Raw genomic sequence first — 19,974 nt, 5'->3', positions numbered from 1 at the left:
ACGACACCTCGTAATCTGCAGGCCTTCGGGCTGAGCAGCGGTCGCTTGGTAGGCCAAGGCCCTTCAAGGGCTGTAGTGCCATGGGGTTTGGTTTGGTTTGGTTTTTTACAGACAAATATTCCAGTACTCTACTGAATAATAATAATAATAATAATAATAATAATAATAATAATAATAATAATAATAATAATAATAATAATAATAATGCTATTTGCTTTATGCCCCACTAACTACTTTTTCGGTCTTCGGAGACGCTGAAGTGCCGAAATTTTGTCCTGCAGGAATTCTACCGGCACGAGGCTGACGTATTTGAGCACCTTCAAATACCACCGGACTGAGCCAGGATCGAACCTGCCAAGTTGGGGTCAGAAGGCCAGTGCCTCAACCATCTGAGCCACTCAGCCCAGCATATTGGTATTCCTGATGATACTACAATAGTGCTGACAACTATAAGTTTTGTTATTTTTGTATGTTTAATCTTTTTTGTGGGTTCTGTGGTGGTAGTCAGTCTGTTTACTTTTGTGAAGTATGCACGCAAGTAACATCTTGTGGTTGCGTATCAAGATACTGTTATTATTGAAAGACAGTGTGCTGTAATAATTGATAGCTTGTATTCAAGGGAATAAACAATATGCGTAAACATAAATCAGCCTTAGCTAAGCGCTGAATTGCTGAACTTTTGATAGAGATGGGGATCAGCTATTACCGAACAGGAGTCTCCATTGAAGAAATTAGGTCATGAAATGTTATCGGAATCAGACTGTTCTCATCAGGAAAGCACCGCATCATCTTCAAGCCATTTAGGTCCTGCACCTATACCCAACAATCATGACATGACAGAAACTACTATCCTCATAACTTTGACTTAGAAAACGTTGCATTGTGAAAAACAAAATGCAGGTGAATCATTTTCCGTTCTTTGGAGGAGGAGGAGAAGAAGAAAAAGAGACAAGCTTCCAGAGTTACCAGTATTCATACAGAAGCTGCTAAGAAAGGAAGGAAAGGAAAAACATATGGTTCTGGCTACTTTTAGGTAATGAATCTGGAAGAAGACTTCACTTGAACTCTGCTTTAATTTTCCTGCAAATTGTAATTTTTACACTTATATCCCCATTTTCCTCCCATAATATTCAGCCAATTGTAACAAAATTTGTATGGTATATATATTAAGAAACCTGCATATGGAAATTTTTATTGCAGAATTTTTTCAAGTAGTAGAGATGTTTAAGTCCAAAATTTTAGAACGTAAAAATTACACAAACTTTAATACAATATATCTTCTTATATAAATTATGTACAGAAAAATCAATATGTAGTGCTTTTAAAATAAGTATTATCTACCTAGTTATAAATTTACATTAACATGTTAATTAAATTCCATGAAAAAATGGAATTGAAAAATTCAAAAAATGTTTGTTGGAAAAACTATTGATTGTATATGAATGAAATGTTCGTGATATCTCTACTTTTATGTAGATGACATTCCCACAAAGTTTTGTGAAAATCCATGCATTAGGTAAAAATATATCTTTATCTCCGGAGTGTCGCCTTAATATACTCCTTCTATAATTATGCAATAGATATAAATGTAAGGACCTCACAGGATAAGATGATGTGCATTTAACATTCCTTCAACTGCTTATGTCCGAGACCCTAGTAACATTTTCTGAATTAATTCTTCATCAGTCTTGGGAGACAAATCTCTCACAGTTATGCACTCAACTGACTGTGCAAGGGATCAAGCACACAGGTTCTAGGAAAATTTGCAGCCATTGCAAAATATTATGTAGCACATTCTCTGGTAACAGATGATCATTAGAACATAGAAGTGAAGAAGTAGCATGTATTTCCTAGAACAATAAATCAATGATCTGTGCTTCTTAAAAATTGAAGATCTATTTCATGTCGTGCATAAAAATCCCTTGCACAGGTAAGAAAATTATCTTGATAACTTTCATCCCAATCTCTAGAGGGAATGAAATAGAAGAATATGGTATTTTGTCATAAAGATCAATTCTAACGTACAGTTACAGATAATCATTATGATAAGGCTGCCTAACATGTAAAAGGGCAGGATAAACATCAGTTACTGAATAATGATTACTAACAACTTTACAATCCATGTATCTGACATTATCTAATCATACAAAATCATTCTGATGAGATTATAATCCTTCCGTCACGATACTCAATACATTATGAATATCAACAGCACTGATTGACAAAACCTACATGCCCTTTAATGTAATTGACTGATGAAAAGAGAGGCAATCTACCTGTAGACAGCATTGTATGAAGACGTGGAGACAGTCCTTGTTTTTTTCCTGTCGTGTTCCTTTCACTGTTCCTGTCTTTTTATATATGATGTGTTTAACTACTTTCCCATTATCAAACTTTATTTCAAATTCAGTGATTAATTTCAGTTTCAAATGTCTATAATCAATATTCATACATTATTCGCATGCATAATATTAAATCAATTGCAACCTTATTCTTCCAAATTAATTTATTTTACAATCTACATTAGGTTGCACCAACACAGATAGGTCTTACAGAGATGATGGGATTGTGTTGATTTCTCCAATTATGGGTCTCAGGAGAGAGAAGGTGTTTATTGTGGAACATTATTTCTGGCCATATGGAGTGTGGCGCCAGAATGGGCCATTTTTGGTTCATGTTAAAGAACAGTACGAAGAGCTATTTAATAAGGAGGAACCAAACAACAGAACAATTTTAGCTGCCACCGACAAGTTCTGTCACATGATATCAGCCTTATGTCAATGAAATGGACAAACAGGCACCCAAGGACCATAAGCACAAATTAGGATCATGGAAAACTTCTCCAACACATGTTACAGTCCCCAAAGTGGAGTCTACAACAAACATAACTGAAACTTGTTTTGAGTGACAGGTCTGTTTGAGGAATCCGAAAACAGTGGACCAGGCAGTTATTTTAATGGACCTCATTATTACCCCAGTCATGCAGGATTAGCGCAGTTTTCATCATGCCAGAAATTTACCCTCCAACAACAATGAATGCAGCAAGGTGGAGGTACAGACTACATCGAGCGGGAATCACTTAACCTTCTCACTCACTCACTCACTCACTCAGCAAGCTTCTATGGGACATGAAGATCTCGTGCCTATATCACAAATTGCCTCCACTGAACTCTGGTTTGGGCCAGTTTTTGCCAGTAGTTCACATTCAGACGTCTTCATAGCTTGAAGATTTTGTTTATCCAGGAGTTATGTGGTCTTCCCACTGGTCTTTTTCCTGTTAGTTCTTCTTTAAAGATCGTAAAACCATCCTATCATTTTCCATCCTTACAAGATGACCAGCCCATTGAAGTCTTCTGGAATTGATGATGTTGATTATTGGTGCTTGCTGTGATGGTGAGTGTAGTTCTTTATTTGATCTCTTATTCCAGGTTTGAGATATAGAATCAAAGTACGGTCCAAAAATTTTCCTGTTAACTTTATTTTCGAAAACCTGCAACTGATGACGTTTTTTTTTTTAACTCCATGATTCAGAACCATAAGTTAGAACTGGCCTGGTGACAGTACATATTTTCAGTTTTGTATTTCTCATCAAAAATTTTGATCCCAATAGAAGCTGTAGAGAGTAGTACACCTTGTTAGCATTCTGTGTTCTAACTTTGATTTCCACTTCTCTTTGATTCTGTTCTCTAATCATAACTCCTAGGAATTTGAAAAGCTCAACTCGTTCAAAAGTATGTTTACCAATAATCAGAGGCAACCGGTTCTCATTCACGTCAATATTCCTCTTCATTATCATGTACCGAGTTTTTTGGTCGTTAATTCTGAGGCCTAATTTTAATGCTGTCTCCTCAAGTTCAATGAACAATTTCCGCATTTCAATCTTATTTCTCACATGAGTACAATATCAACTGCGTAAGCAAGCACTTTATGATACTGTCCAAGATGTATTCCCGCCGTAACTAATTCCAGTAATCTAATAACTTTTTCAAGAGCAATATTGAAAAGAAGAGGGGATAAACATTGCCATGTCTTAAACCAGTTGTTTTGGAAAGGGTCAAATCTTTCCCCATTCAGGAGAATTCTACTTGTATTGTCATCCATACATAGTCTACACAGGTTAATGAGTATAAAAGGAAACCTTCTGCAATAACAAATTAGAAATCACCTAAATTTTCATGAAACTCCATTCCTGTATCCTTCCTGCTCATTGATCTTATGGCCTCAGATGCCTACACATGGGGTATGTTGAAGGAAACAGTTTTCAAACTAACCTACAAATACTCCCAAATTACATGAGAAGATAGTAATTTTTTGTGGCCTTAGGGGAACCTTTGTTCATCAACATGTTCAATAATCTTCAGAAACATTGTGAACAATGTGTGGCACATGATGGTACACATTTCAAACACATACTGTACCAATGCAATACATAAAATTTCAGTAAATGTATAATGTAACTATTTAAAATAGTTCGCTTAGCCACATACAGTACCAAAATGTCCACAAGAAGAAATTGCACAATCTAAAATATCCACAAATGCAAAGATCCATTAAAAAAGAACATATATATTATAGTTATCTTCAGTGATTCAAATTTAAAAATATATATTCTTACTATTAAATTTTATTTACAAAATTCATTCTACATTGTCATCTTCATTTTCATCTTCCTCAAGCTCAGCTGGATTATACTTCATCCTGTACGAAAATGATTTAAGGTATTATTCTCATGATATTACATGTGCCTAGTTGTGTAAATACTTCCCGAGGAATAGATGGACATAGTTGAAACGACCACCGCAAAGTTGTGTGTTGACTTGTTCATTAGATTGTTGCTCATTCTTTAAAACTTCTATGAACCTCCGGATTGAAAGATGATGTACCATCAACCTCTGAAATTTGCTGCGCTATGATTCGTCCTGGGATCTCCACTTTTAACAGCGGAATATACATTCCACATGTCTGGGGAAATTTTGGATTCTAGGGTCTTCTCTTGCCTCTGCCACTAACATACATTTGTTCAAGTAGGCCTACTCTACTCAATGAAATCTCATTTCTTTCTCTTCTATGATGTAATCATATGTGTCAAGAACATCATCTAATGGCACAAAGGGTAGCCCAAACATAATGGTACACTGCAAACTGAACTTCTACGAGTTTTAAAATTTGTTGCAAACAAAGCGAGGTAATTTTTCTTCATAAGGATTGTGAAAAATGAAATAGACATTCTTGTACACGAGAATTTGGGAAAAATTAATTAACTTCATTCATACAGACTATTTTAAAATCCATCAGGATTGATGGTTACATTTTTACCTTACATGAAAATTGCAGAACTTGGTCATACAGACACTTTCTTCTCACCTTCTTACTGTAAGTGGGGCTAATGACCTACAGTAGATGTTAGGCCCCTTTAAACAACAAGCATCCTCATTGTTAAGTGTGTATACAAGTGGTATTGTGTGGCCCATGACAATTCCATGCTTAGTAAAAATGTGCATTAATTGTATTAGTACAGTTTTAAACATGCCATCTGTAAATATTGATTTATTGGCATTCAGAAGTGTAATGTTCTATTGTGTAGTAAAAATTAGCTATTTCCCTTCTCATCAGTTCAAGAATCATATAGGGGCACAAGAAAATTTTTGCCACGTTTTGTAATTTGGTACTCAAGAGAGAATTCAGTACCAAGTATAGAAACTAGAGTCCATGGTTGATTACAGATCTCAACACAATTCACACGGTGTCTTAAAGTGTTGCTCTCAGGTACCGTTAGTAGCCCTCTTGATCATGGATTTCACCCATAGCTGATCGCAACACTTGTCTTTTAGTAGCATTTGGTTCCTCTTCTACTGGTATTTTCATTAGGTTTACTACCCTTTGCACCTCTCCTACCACACCAAGGTTGTGCTGCTGTTCACTAGTACCATCTTGAATTACCTCAATATTTTTCAAGCTGAATGCTGTAGACACAATGAGCATTGCAACTTCTTTCTATGCACTTCTAATAGCTTGCTTGATGAATGGTACTGGTAGCAATAAATCTTGTAATGGAGAACTGTTTTGTTAGGTTGTGTTTTTTTTTTTTTTTTTTTTTGAGAAAATAAGATTTCAGCCAAGTCTCACTGTTAATTTTTTTTTTGCCAAATTAGTAACACACACACAAAGTACTGACTTACAAATACACCATTTTTATATATTAAAAGTCTATTTTGCCCATGAACATTTTGTAGTTATGTTTTTAACGTACTGACCTTCAAATCCACTGGACATTTTGACAAGGGTGTTCTGAACATACAGACCAGGGCCTCTTAGGGTGCATGCACCAGTGCACCGCCTGTCTCCCTCTTCCTCACTTGCTCCGTAGCGCTCCAAATCCGAGTCGAGTTGAGCCGAGCTTAGCCAAGTCGCCCCGAGACGAATCGCTGGTCTGAGCTAAGCCGAGTGGGACTGATGCACCGTGCACAGGTCCTCTGCACCTCAGTTTGCACACGTGAGATTTTGGGCATTTGAGAGGCCCTGATATAGACCACTAATACCATTAGACTGTTTGTTATGGACGTTTTGGCATGGACCTTTTGAATAGTCACTGGATGTTATGCCCCCCTCCCACCAATCTTCAGGCTGAGAAGCCAAAATGACAACAATAATTAAGTTACAGATTTAACAAGGAAAATGGAGAAAGAACAACAATCTATATTTCACAGATCATAACAAACTATGGAGTTTGAACTTTTTTATTACGGTTTTTCATTATTTAGATTATGTACCAAACCTAAATAAATTCTCACCTTGAGCAAGGCATCATCTTCAAATGATGGTTGTCTGAGATGGTGACCTTTCAGACCAACTGGGATGTCTTCCTATAAATACACGAAGCATTAGGCCACCACAAGTAGAGCAATACATTTTGAAGTACATTAATACAACACAAATTAAACTTTATAAACTAATTTTTAAGAAGAAATCATATACAATTATAAATTTGTGGCTACTTGAAAGTTTGAAGTATTTCTTCAAAAACACAACCACTTGCTGTTAATTTTATCAGAACTAGGCTTACATGATAAAGAAAATCAATCAAAGAACATTTTTTAACTGTCCCTCAGCCCAAGTTATTTTCTTCGTCTGTCAAAACTTTCCAGCTTTCATGCTAAAAGCCTCAAGTAAAATATCAATCGAACTATCTACCCCTTTATTTTCTTTAATTTTTTAGCTTTCAGAGAGTGTAATTTCCATGTCACTCAGTGGGACTGTCATTCTAAGGATATAAATAAAAAGAGACAAATATGTCACGTACTTACTTCTAAACAGGCCTCCACATGACAATACCGGATGGCACAACGGCTATCATCACTCCAAAATGGGCACTCTTTGTTTAAATTGACCTAAACAACAAAAGAAATCTTAAAATATTTATCGATTGACCACCCAAGCCTTATATCAAGACGATAAGAGAAAGTTACAAGTAAGCACTATAACATAAAGGATCTCCTCGCACACATTTAAAAATTAATAAAGGACAGGAAACTTTACAACAAAAGTACTTCCCTTTTCTTAATATTGCGGGGGGGGGGGGTCAGGGATGGCATGGAATGAATTTATATGGCATGGTTTTTACGGCCAGATGCCCTTCCTGATGCAAACTTCAGTTGAGGAGCTAATTAGGATGAAATGAATGATGGTGAATGAAACTGTATAAAGAGATGGAATGAATCAGCTGTGCCCTATTAATAGAAACTGTCCCAGCAATTGCCTGGAAGTGAAAATGGGGAACCACAGAAAACCATTCTCAGGACAGCCATGTTTCTTTAATTTTATAGACTTTAGCATCAAGGGCACAAACATCAAGAGAAGGAAGGGAAGGGCTTTAATGCTCCAAGTAATTAGATGTCAGGTGCAGAAGTTGAAAGGGAAAGCAAAAAGAAACAAAAGACATTAGTCTCAGATACTCTGACATGGTCGGAGTAAAGACAGAACAAGAACTAGGAAATTCGGTCTTTAAAAATGGGAAGAGTTGGTAGATTTGTAAAACCTAAAGAGACAGAAAACTGATACATCACAAAATAGGGATACAGAGCCCTAAAAGTAGTTTCAAGTGGTCAGAAATTCATATTTCATAGGAGAATGATCAGTATATTTTTATTATTCACCAGAGGAACTTGTTCTGGCTCCTCATTATGTTCAGAGTCATAGTGTTCAGGTCATTCATTCAATTCTTTATATCATCTTATTTGCACACAAGCCTGAAGATTTCTTGACAATAAGTTAAGAAACATAACAAAGTCATTCATGAGGAAAAAAATCAAAAGCAATGAAAAGGGAGGTTAAGAAAGACAACTGTTATATGTTTTATGTCGCACCGACACAGATAGGTCTTATGGCTACAATGGGATAGGAATGGCCTAGGAATGGGAAGGAAGTGGCCGTGGCCTTAATTAAGGTACAGCCCTAGCATTTGCCTGGTGTGAAAATGGGAAACCACGGAAAACCATCTTCAGGGCTGCCGACGGTGGGGTTTGAACCCACTATCTCCCGGATGCAAGTTCACCGTTGCGTGCCCCTAACCGCACGGCCAACTCGCCCGGTAGAAAGACAATTAAGGATAGGATTGAGGTAAAGATGAAGAGAGAACAAAATATATAAAAAGTATGAACAGAGAAAGATAGGTAGAAAGTAAAGAGGAAAACTTATTTTTCAGGTCAAAAATACTATATACATTGGCCAGAATTTGAACTGTAGCCACCAAGGTGAGAAACAGGTGACAATATCATGAAGGTATCATACCCCTGGTTGGTAACTATACACCATGCAATAGTTAGAGCGTACTACAAAGGGCACTAGGAAAGTTTTGCAATACAAAAAACGGTTGGTTGGACACCAATGTTATGGTGAGGGATGAAAACCGGTCTAGAAGACAGCAAGGCGCGACCTTCAAACCAGTTGTTACCAAGCAGTGGGACTGAAAAAGGTGAATACTGCATAATTATCCGCTACAATTTTGCACGTGGATTAACTGTTGACCAGTGCCTGAAGGAAATGACTCCTGTACTGGGGAAAGACTGTCCACATCAGACAACAATTTTCCGCTGATACAAAGAGTTCCAGAGGGGAAATTTTGGGGTTGAAGACGATGCTTGTTCTGGGCGACCGTCTGAATCAGTGACTGAGGAAAACATTGAAGCTGTGAGGAAAATGTTGCAGCAAGAGAGGCAGTCGACATATCGGCAGGTAGAAGAGACCCTCCACATCCCTGCACCAGCTACTCATTCAATTCTACACGACCATCTCCATGTTAGAAAGGTTTGTTCCCCTTGGGTGCCCCATTCACTTTCAGAGTAACAAAGGGCATATTGAATGAAATGGTGCCGAAAAATGCTAAAACAGTTTTAGAATTGCACTTCGCATAATGTCAATAGCATAGTTACAGGTGACAAAACTTGGCTTTATTATTACGATGTCCCAACAAAATCCCAGAACAAGGTGTGGCTGTTTGAAGATGAGGGTACTCCTGTGACTGTGCGAAAGTCAAGGTCAGTGAAGAAAAGGATGATTGCAGTATTCTTCATTAAACGGGGCATTCTGACTCGGGTTGTGCTAGAAACATAAAGGACAGTTACTGCGAAGTGGTACAGTGAGACTTGTCAAAGGTCACGGCTCAACACTTGGCACTTGCATCACGACAATGCTCCAGCACATCGTGCTAATGTAACAATGGATTTTCTTGCCAGATCAGGATTCACTGTGCTTGATCACCCTCCATACAGTCCTGATCTTGCCCCATGTGACTTTGCACTCTTCCCAGAAGTGAAGATGAAGCTGAAAGGGCGGCGTTTTGCATCCGATGAGGAGCTTCTGGCAGCATGGGAATCAAGAGTGTGAAAATGTAACTGAAGAAAAGTGGCAGAGTTGGTTCAGTGACTGGTTTTGACATATAGAGAAGTGTATTGAGTGTGGTGGAAATTATTTGGAAGAAGTCTAAAGCATTCACTCACATTGCAAAACTTTCCTAGTGCCCCTTGTACAAATGATGTGGTTGCCGTGTGTAGTTAGAATACTACCAAGGTAGATGAACTGGTCTAGTTGTTCAAGAGGTGTTCCTGCTATGGTGACGTTTAGTTCAGGTACAGTACCACCTGGTGCCAGCGGCGCAAGTACTTTAGTCTTATGGATGTTGATGGTTAGACCAAATCATTCATAAGCTTCCTTAAAAAAGTTGATGAATGTTTGAAGCCCCTCAGGTGTACTTTAGGAAATAGTTTAAATCTATTAGATATAATGAAGGTAAATAATTACATGATTTACTCTATCACAGTAATCCTTTTTATCAGGCACTTCATTACTAAAACTTTAACGTATGAATAATAAGATTGTTCCAGCGGCTATAGTCGTGAATTTATATTGATATTATATTGTACTTTTAGAAGCATGAGTATATTTTCTTTTTATTTATTTTTTGAAAGTAGATTAATCCCTACTTTGTTTTTGATTTTAGGTTGAGGATATCAACCTGGTCAAATAACCCTTTAGGTTTAAATAGAAACTCGGATAAAATTCCATTTCATCCTTATTTCACCTTTAAGGGGCAGGTGTTGCATTGCCATCAGCATATTGAAGCTCCATTATCCGTGTATTATGAGTCAATCTCTGAGAACGGAGCCTGGTTTGCTTGAACAGTCAGCCATCATACCAAAACTTAATTTCCACCCTCACATGGTCGATAGTAGAAGTCTCGTGAAGCACGGCTGCCAAGTACAGGGCGAAAAGAGTGGGGGCAAGCACGCAGCCTTGCTTAAGCCCATTTGTGATAGGAAATTCTTCTGAGAGCTCATTCTGGTGAAAAACTCGTCCAACCAATTCATCATGAAGAGCCTGGATTAAGCCTACAAAACAGTCAGGACAGCCAAAGCGCCGTAATACCACCCTCATAGCTTCTCTAGGATCAGTATCAAAGGGTTTTCTAGATCGTAAAATACCAAAAGAAGCGGGACTTGTTATACTCTGCATTTATATTGGATATGTCTAGCACAAAAGATCATGTCAATGGTACCTCTTGAGGCCCGAAACCCAGATTGAGACTCAGGGAGTACCATTTCGGAAACAGGCTGAAGACGGTTCAACAAAATCCTTGCCAGAACTTTTCCTGCTATGGATAGGAGGGAAATGCTATGGTAATTGCTACAGAAACCTCGATCACCTTTCTTGAAATTGGTTACTATGGTGGCATTTTTCATTTCGGCAGGCACCTCTGTGTTTCCCAAATTACTAGAATCAGGGAGAAAATCCTGGTCTTCAAAGATAGTCCTCCACTTTGAATAAGTTCTAGAGGGATGTTATCTGGCCTGGGAGATTTTCTTGCTTTCATACTTTTGAGGGCTTTGGTGAAATCATGGAAGGTTGGTTGGACTGCCATCCACAGTTCCAGAGGATGTTGTGGCACATGTTGGAGGAAGTCTTCGGCAGCTTCAATTCAAAAGTAGGCTGAAGTGTTCCTTCCAGCGTCTTAATATGTCTTGACTGTCTGTAAGAATGGTGTCACTGTTAATGGCTTTCAGAACACCTGATGAAGAGCGAGAGGGCCCAAATATTTCCTTTAGTTTTTAGTAGAAATTCCGAAGGTCTCTGGTATCGGACAAAGTCTGGAGTTCCTTGGCTTTCTGTTGCCACCATTCATTCTTTCATCTCTCTTATATCAGCCTGATATTTCATCTTAAGCTCTTGGAAACATGCTTTCTTCACTACAGAGGAAGGGTCTTGTGTAAGGGATAAGTAGGCTTCCCTTTTTTTACTAATTAGTTTCAGAATGTTTTCATTACTATTATCATCAAACCAGCCATTTCTCTTGCTTTTCTCGTAGCCAATTGCTTTTTTCTGCCGAATCTTTGATGATAGTTTGAAGTGTGGCCCATTCCAGCTCCACATCCTTGGTATTGACTGGATCGGAAGTCAGCTGCTCAGTTATGGCATTTTGGACTTCTTTAGCAATGGTTTCATTTTGGAGTTTGGAAATATTAAATATCTTCCTTGAAGGGTTTGTGAAACGAGTGTGTGGTTTCTGGCACACCAAATTCTGAGTCGGTTGATAAGAAGTCTATGATCCGTCCAACAGTCATCAACGTTTCTAGCTGTCTTTGTGCTGAGGACATCTTTCTTGTCAAGTTGTCAGGATATGACGTAATCAATGTGGTGCCAGTGTTTCGAATGTGGATGCATCCATATAGTCTTGTATCTGGTTGGTAAATGGAAGTGTGTGTTGGTGATGAAGAGTTCACGCTCAGCGCAGAGACCAAGAAGTAGTAATCCATTTGCATTGTAGTTTCCTATGCCTTGATTGCCCATGCTTAAAGTAAATACAAAATTTTAATATTCCACCTCCTCAATACTAAAAATCATTTGATGTTTTACAAAAACATTACAATGATATTAATAGGTACTAGTTTCAGTCCACTGTGGACCATCATCAGCCTAGCCAAATTACAACAGTTAAAGACATAGTGATAAAATAAAGTAAAATAATGTGGAGAAATGAGAGGGGATCTAGAAGGATGGGATGATGGTGGAATGACATATGAAATTGAAAACCGTATATGCGAATTATGATAAAAGTAACAAAGAAGTGTTCACATTGACGAGTAAAATCTTTGTGAATTCACGTAAAAACTCTTGATGAGATAGTCTTCGGTTGACAGTTACTCCTGTGTTGCACAATTAAAATTTATAACTAGGTATATGCTTCTAGAAAGTTCTAGATGCGAGTTCCACATTAGCGTAGAGGGAAGAATTGTCTGATGAGACCAGCATAAGATTAAAAGTTGACAAAGTTGGACATGTTCTATGGTGGAATGAACAGTAGTCTCAGTTCAATCGGAACCCAATGAACCTTGCGCTGCGTGGAACAAACTTGCTGTATTGAATGCAACTGAAAAGTTGTAAAGAGCTTAAATGTTGTTCTTTTTAACCAAACTTACTGTTAGCCTTGCATCTTTAGATCCTTAGTCTTTATACATTTCTCCCTTCCTCCAACCAATCTCGTGTTCATAAGCTGAATACTCATTTCCACATCTTGTTCGCCCAGCACCTCTCTCTGATAGACATCTCGGTAGTAATTTCACCAGTATATATATTCTATGTACAAACCTTGTAAAATCGAAAATAATCCTTTAACAATAAGCTGCGTAATCTTGGGTAAATCTTCATATTGTTGAAATAGTCTACGGTGTCCACACTGCAACTGCAGTCATCTATGTGACCCTTCAACTGAAAACAAGCAAAGTACATAAATTACAGTGACATATGGTAATTAATAACCATACTGTAGTAAAGATATCAACAAAGTTGTATAGTGCAGAAAAAAGACTTTAAAATTCTTCAGAAGTGTTCATCATTTCTCCTTCATAGACTTCTCAGACAGCATGCATGGTTTATTACATCTATGATAATAAACAGACTCTATTCACTCATTGCATGAATTAAATCAGGTAGCTACATAGATTTCTTGAAACTTTTCTGTCAATACAGTGTTATTATTATTATTATTATTATTATTATTATTATTATTATTATTATTATTATTATTATTATTATTATTATTATTATTATTATTCTACTGAAGGTAATAAAGCTGGGTCAGAAATATGAAAAAGATTTATTTAAGGTTAAGCATTTAAGGTATTTATTGCCCATTCAGTTTTCATTCACGTACAAATGGCCTGAAAACAGAGCAATATAAAGATAACCTGGTCTGTAAACTCCCCTTCTTCACACAAAATACTGTTCATAGCAACTGGAAAATCAATGGTGGTGGTGGTGGTGGTGGTGGTGGTGGTGGTGGTGGTGGTTATCATGTCAAGAGGAAGTACAACTTTGCTACAAGTTAATCTGCACACTTTTGTATGAAACATGGTGGTGTATGGAAACATGGACAATAACTGCAACAGAAAGGAAGAATATAGAAGCCTTTGAAATGCAATATTACAGAAGAATGGTCAAGGTGAGATGGGTAGATCAGGTCACAAATGATGAAATACTAAATCACAATGGTTAAAGAAGAATGATTTGGTGAAAAGCAAGCAGGTTGATTGGGCACATCTTGAGCAATCCAAGACTTTTTCAGTTGGCTTACGAGGGAATTGTATTAAAGGAGAAGAAAGATAGTGGACGCCATGTCATTGATATGACTAATGTAGAATGCAATAGAAATGCAGAAGTTAAAAGCACACGACAAGAAGGGACGTGGAGAGTTGCATCGAACCCACCTATTATTTTATGACCATTGATGATTGTTAATCACTGCTTTAAGGGGAAGTATAACTATAAAAATAACCCAAACAACAACGCATTAATGTAATTTCCATTTCCCTTACTAAACAGTTATCCCGGGAGAATACACTAGAGATGGGCAAAGTGATACTGCTGACTGTTTTGAAACATTCAATATGGCACAACGAACTACTTTGAAGCAGTGTGTCGACACACGGTGCACTTCCATCTCGGACTGGAAGAGAAGCGGTGTTTCGCGATGGCGTGGTGACCCGTGAACGACGCTTCATAACTAAGTTCAATTCACTGAATAAACTGTTCAATGTTCTGATAACAATAAAATATGAGGTACATGAAATATTTTGAGCAAATGTATAAAGTACAGTATGATAAATAGATGATGTACAGTATAATAGTAACAGTATATTGTAATAAACTGAGTTTGCTTCTTCACTAAGCGCTTACAATGATAGTTCATACTAAAAGGAATAATTTTTACCATTAAAAGCACACTAAAACAGTAACTAATTTGAACAATTATAAAATGATTAATGAAATTTAAGAAGAGTTGAAAATAGGTATTCTATGTACAATAACAAACTTAACCTAATCCAGTTACAAAAGCAAAATCAAATAATAGTCTAAGTAAGCAAATTAACTTTAATTATTACAAAATGAGTAATGTAACCTAAGAAGAGCCCAAAATTGGAATTTTACGTGTCTTAACAAACAAGCTAAACTAGTTAGGAAAGTGCAGTAAAATAGTTAACAGACTCAATGAACTAATTTGAATGATTATAAAGTAAGTAAATCTAAAGTGTCCAAGATCAGTATTATATGTGCCTACAATAACAGACTTCATCTAATCCAGTTTAAAAATATACTTCAAATTGAAATTTAGAAACATAATTATCAAAACTTTTGCACTTGACAAACGGGAACACCTTCCTGTTATGATAAGACCCTGCTTTGAGAATAATAATAATAATGCCCTTTTTCTGCGTAAAACAAAGACCTTACATTGCGGAGTACATTGTTCTTTTAGTGATTTGACTCGTGATTCGGAATATGAAGAGTAACGAATATCGGCTCATCTTCAGGGTAATGTCACACGAAGTTTTGCTATTGAGACAAGGGGATAAAGAAAGCACCATCACTGTTTCAAAGCTGTGCTGTTTCGAAGCATTGAAGTAGCTGACATGTATGGAACTACTGAAGTTTCTGTTCATATGACAACATACAAAGCAATCTCACTGCTTCAAAACAGTGAAGAGTTGATGTGTTGAGGCAGTGAGACAGCTGACTGTGCCATCTCAGTGTTCTGAAGCATACACACATTAGCCAACTCTAGAATAGGTATCTTAATACCTACTTGAAATGGTCCACCACCCAGAACTCAGATTTCTTCTGAACTGACATCCCTTTGGTCAGATGGATAATCCACCTAGTCAATACTATGTATTAAAAATGTATTTATATTTCACATTTACTACATAGTACATGTTTTGAGAATTCATTACTATGTACTAATACATGTGCTATATATATATAGTAAGTGTGAAATGTAAATAAATTTTTAACACACAGTAATGAGTACTGGCTAGGCAGATTATCCATCTCTCTATTTACTGTGATTAAGTGAATACGGGCCCAATACTGGCTATTATGGTCAAGATTATTAACAATGGGGTCGTTCAAGGGACAGCAACGTGCAATATATAACCTCTCCTGTCCAAATGCCAACCTCACCTTCCCGGGGTGAACAAACTTGTTTCCACAGACGGGGCTCTGACGACCGAGTCACGACGGTGTAACCGTTGCATCAATTATAGAGGAAATGCTGCGATTTCAGCCTGTCCATTAGCTGAGTGGTGGCAGGCCCACCAATGGTCTTACTTCCTTCAGGCGAGCAACCCATCGGAAGGACATTTGATTGTTTTCAAGTCTTGCAAAAGGAAAAGAAACCAGAAGGATATAAAAGATGACGACCATGGTAAAAAAAAAAAAAGTTTACGATAATAAGTGGAAGAAAAAGAATATATTTAGGTGCGCTACATGAAATGTACAGGAAATAGCACAAAAAGATCAACTAGATGACATTCTCTCAAAACACGACATCTCGATTGCTTCAATCTCTGAAACCAAACATAAAATACAAGGCTCATAAGCAAAGGTAAATTACCTACAATTCTACAGTGGGGTCAAACAAGAGGATAGAAGCAAAGCGGAACTCATGATCATGATACATAAAAGACTAAGATCGAGAATAGATAACTACACTTTCTGGAATGAAAGAATTATTTCGATAAGGCTAAAGCTATCCAGAGGTTGTCTGACGGTCATAGGCGTTTATGCCCCAGTAGAGGGACGAGTAGAAGACAATGATAGTTTCTATAACAATTTACAGAAAGTAATTGACAAAATTAATAAGCAAGATATGTAGTTTCACTGGCAGATTTTAACGCCAGAGTAGGAAATCGCAAAATTCAGAACAATATAGGAACAAATGGGGAGAAAACTTGCAATAGTAATGGAAGGAAACTTACTAACTTTGTTCTCTTTAATCAGTTAAAAATAATGAATACCATGTTTCCACATAAAGACAGTCTTAAGTTCACATGGTCAGCCATGAATCAGCGATCTATCATTGATTACGTCATCTGCAACCAAAAGCTAGCAGAATTAATTTTAGATGTTAAGAGTGTATCAAGGTCCTGAAGGAAACAGATCATTTCTTAGTAGTTTCACCAGTCTGCACAAAGCCAAGATGGATGAAGAAAAATACACCCTGCACAGAACAAAAGGTAACAACTTATAAAACTGGCCTTTTAAGAGATCCAAGCATCAATCAATCAATCAATCAATACTGATCTGCATTTAGGGCAGTCGCCCAGGTGGCAGATTCCCTATCTGTTGCTTTCCTAACCTTTTCCTAAATGATTTCAAAGAAATTGGAAATTTATTGAACATCTCCCGTGGTAAGTTATTCCAATCCCTAACTCCTCTTCCTATAAACGAATATTTGCCCCAGTTTGTCCTCTTGAATTTCAACTTTATCTTCATATTGTGATCTTTCCTACTTTTATAAACGCCATTCAAACTTATTCGTCTACTAATGTCATTCCACACCATCTCTCCACTGACAGCTTGGAACATACCACTTAGTCGAGCAGCTCTTCATCTTTCTCTCAATTCTTCCCAACCCAAACTTTGCAATATTTTTGTAACGCTACTCTTTTGTCAGAAATCACCCAGAACAAATCGAGCTGCTTTTCTTTGGATTTTTTCCAGTTCTTGAATCAGGTAATCCTGGTGAGGGTCCCATACACTGGAACCATACTCTAGTTGGGGTCTTACCAGAGATTTATATGCCCTCTCCTTTACATCCTTACTACAACCCCTAAACACCCTCATAACCATGTGCAGAGATCTGTACCCTTCATTTACAATCATATTTATGTGATTACCCCAATGAAGATCTTTCCTTATATTAACACCTACATACTTACAATGATCCCCAAAAGGAATTTTCACCCCATCAATGCAGTAATTAAAACTGAGAGGACTTTTCCTGACTTTTAACCCCGTTTATCAACATACCATTGCCTGCTGTCCATCTCAACATTTTCGAGGTCATGTTGCAGTTGCTCACAATCTTGTAACTTATTTATCACTCTATAGAGAATAACATCATCCGCAAAAAGCCTTACCTCCGATTCCACTCCTTTACTCATATCATTTATATATATAAGAAAACATAAAGGTCCGATAATACTGCCTTAAGGAATTCCCCTCTTAATTATTACAGGGTCAGATAAAACTTCACCTACTCTAATTCTCTGAGATCTATTTTCTAGAAATATAGCAACCCATTCAGTCACTCTTTTGGCTAGTCCATTTGCACTCATTTTTGCCAGTAGTCTCCCATGATCCACCCTATCAAATGCTTTAGACAGGTCAATCGCGATACAGTCCATTTCAACTCCTGAATCCAAGATATCTGCTATATCTTGCTGGAATCCTACAAGTTGAGCTTCAGTGGAATAACCTTTCCTAAAACCGAATTGCCTTCTATCGAACCAGTTATTAATTTCACAAACATGTCTAATATAATCAGAAAGAATGCCTTCCCAAAGCTTACATGCAATGCATGTCAAACTTACTGGCCTGTAATTTTCAGCTTTATGTCTATCACCCTTTCCTTTATACACAGGGGCTACTATAGCAACTCTCCATTCATCTGGTATAGCTCCTCCGACCAAACAATAATCAAATAAGTACTTCAGATATGGTACTATATCCCAACCCATTGTCTTTAGTATATCCCCAGAAATCTGATCAATTCCAGCTGCTTTTCTAGTTTTCAACTTTTGTATTTACAATGTCATTGTTATCATATGTAAATTTTATTACTTCTCTGGCCTTAGTCTCCTCCTCTATCTCGACATTATCCTTGTAACCAACAATCTTTACATACTGCTGACTGAATACTTCTGCCTTTTGAAGATCCTCACATACACCCCCCCTTGTTCATTAATTATTCCTAGAATGTCCTCCTTGGAACCTGTTTCTGCCTTAAAATACCTATACATACCCCTCCATTTTCACTAAAATTTGTATGACTGCCAAATATGCTTGCCATCATGTTATCCTTAGCTGCCTTCTTTGCTAGATTCAATTTTCTAGGAAGTTCCTTCAATTTCTCCTTACTTCCACAGCCATTTCTAACTATTTCTTTCCAGTCTGCACCTCCTTCTTAGTCTCTTTATTTCCCTATTATAATAAGGTGGGTCTTTACCATTCCTTACCACCTTTAAAGGTACAAACCTGTTTTCGCATTCCTCAACAATTTCTTTAAACCCATCCCAGAGTCTGTTTACATTTTTATTTACCGTTTTCCACCGATCATAGTTACTTTCTAGAAACTGCCTCATGCCTGCTTTATCAGCCATATGGTACTGCCTAATAGTCCTACTTTTAAGAGTTTTCTTTCTATCACATTTATTTTTAACTACCACAAAAACAGCTTCATGATCACTAATACCATCTATTACTTCAGTTTCCCTATGGAGCTCATCTTGTTTTATCAGCACCACATCCAGGATATTTTTCCCTCTGGTTGGTTCCATCACTTTCTGAATCAGCTGTCCTCCCTATATTAACTTATTTGCCATTTGTTGGCCATGCTTCCTGTCGTTCGCATTTCCTTCCCAATTGACATCTGGCAAAGTCAGATCTCCCGCTACAATCACATATCTTTCCATGTCGTTTCCCACATAGCCGACTATCCTATCAAATAATTCCGAATCCGCGTCAGTGCTACCCTTTCCCGATCTGTACACTCCAAATATATCAAGTTGCCTATTATCTTTAGAAATGAGCCTTACACCTAGAATTTCATGTGTCTCATCTTTAACTTTTTCGTAGCTTTCTAATTCTTCTTTCACCAGAATGAACATTCCCCCTCCCACCATTCCTATCCTATCTCTACGATACACACTCCAGTGCCGTGAGAAAATTTCTGCATCCATTTCATTTCTCAGCCATGATTCAACTCCTATTACAATATCTGGTAACTATATATCTATTAAATTACTTAATTCTATTCCTTTCTTTACAATACTTCTACAGTTCAACACTAACAATTTTATGTCATCCCTACTTGATTTTCAGTTCCCTGTTCCCTTATCACCGCTCTCTAGGCCATCCCGTTTC

General features: G+C 37.3%; 1 protein-coding gene across 7 annotated transcripts in view; it reads right to left on the bottom strand.

Moving 5' to 3' along the window:
- Window positions 1–19,974, bottom strand: part of Ero1L (endoplasmic reticulum oxidoreductin-1-like protein) — a 194,439-nt gene that overhangs the window by 137,204 nt on the left and 37,261 nt on the right. For all 7 annotated transcript variants that reach the window (XR_011017600.1, XR_011017599.1, XR_011017596.1 and 4 more), the window contains exons 2-4: window positions 13,138–13,257; window positions 7,305–7,388; window positions 6,792–6,863 (exon numbers count right to left, since the gene is read on the bottom strand). Coding sequence is in view for 2 of the 7 variants with exons in the window: in XM_068225421.1 (XP_068081522.1) it covers window positions 6,792–6,863; window positions 7,305–7,388; window positions 13,138–13,257 (276 nt within the window). In the remaining 5 variants the exon portion in view is untranslated. The remainder of the gene's footprint in view (window positions 1–6,791; window positions 6,864–7,304; window positions 7,389–13,137; window positions 13,258–19,974) is intronic.

The sequence above is a fragment of the Anabrus simplex genome, chromosome 1, assembly GCF_040414725.1.
Source record: "Anabrus simplex isolate iqAnaSimp1 chromosome 1, ASM4041472v1, whole genome shotgun sequence".
NCBI classification, from domain to species: domain Eukaryota; kingdom Metazoa; phylum Arthropoda; class Insecta; order Orthoptera; family Tettigoniidae; genus Anabrus; species Anabrus simplex.
This window is presented reverse-complemented; position numbering and strand designations above follow the sequence as displayed.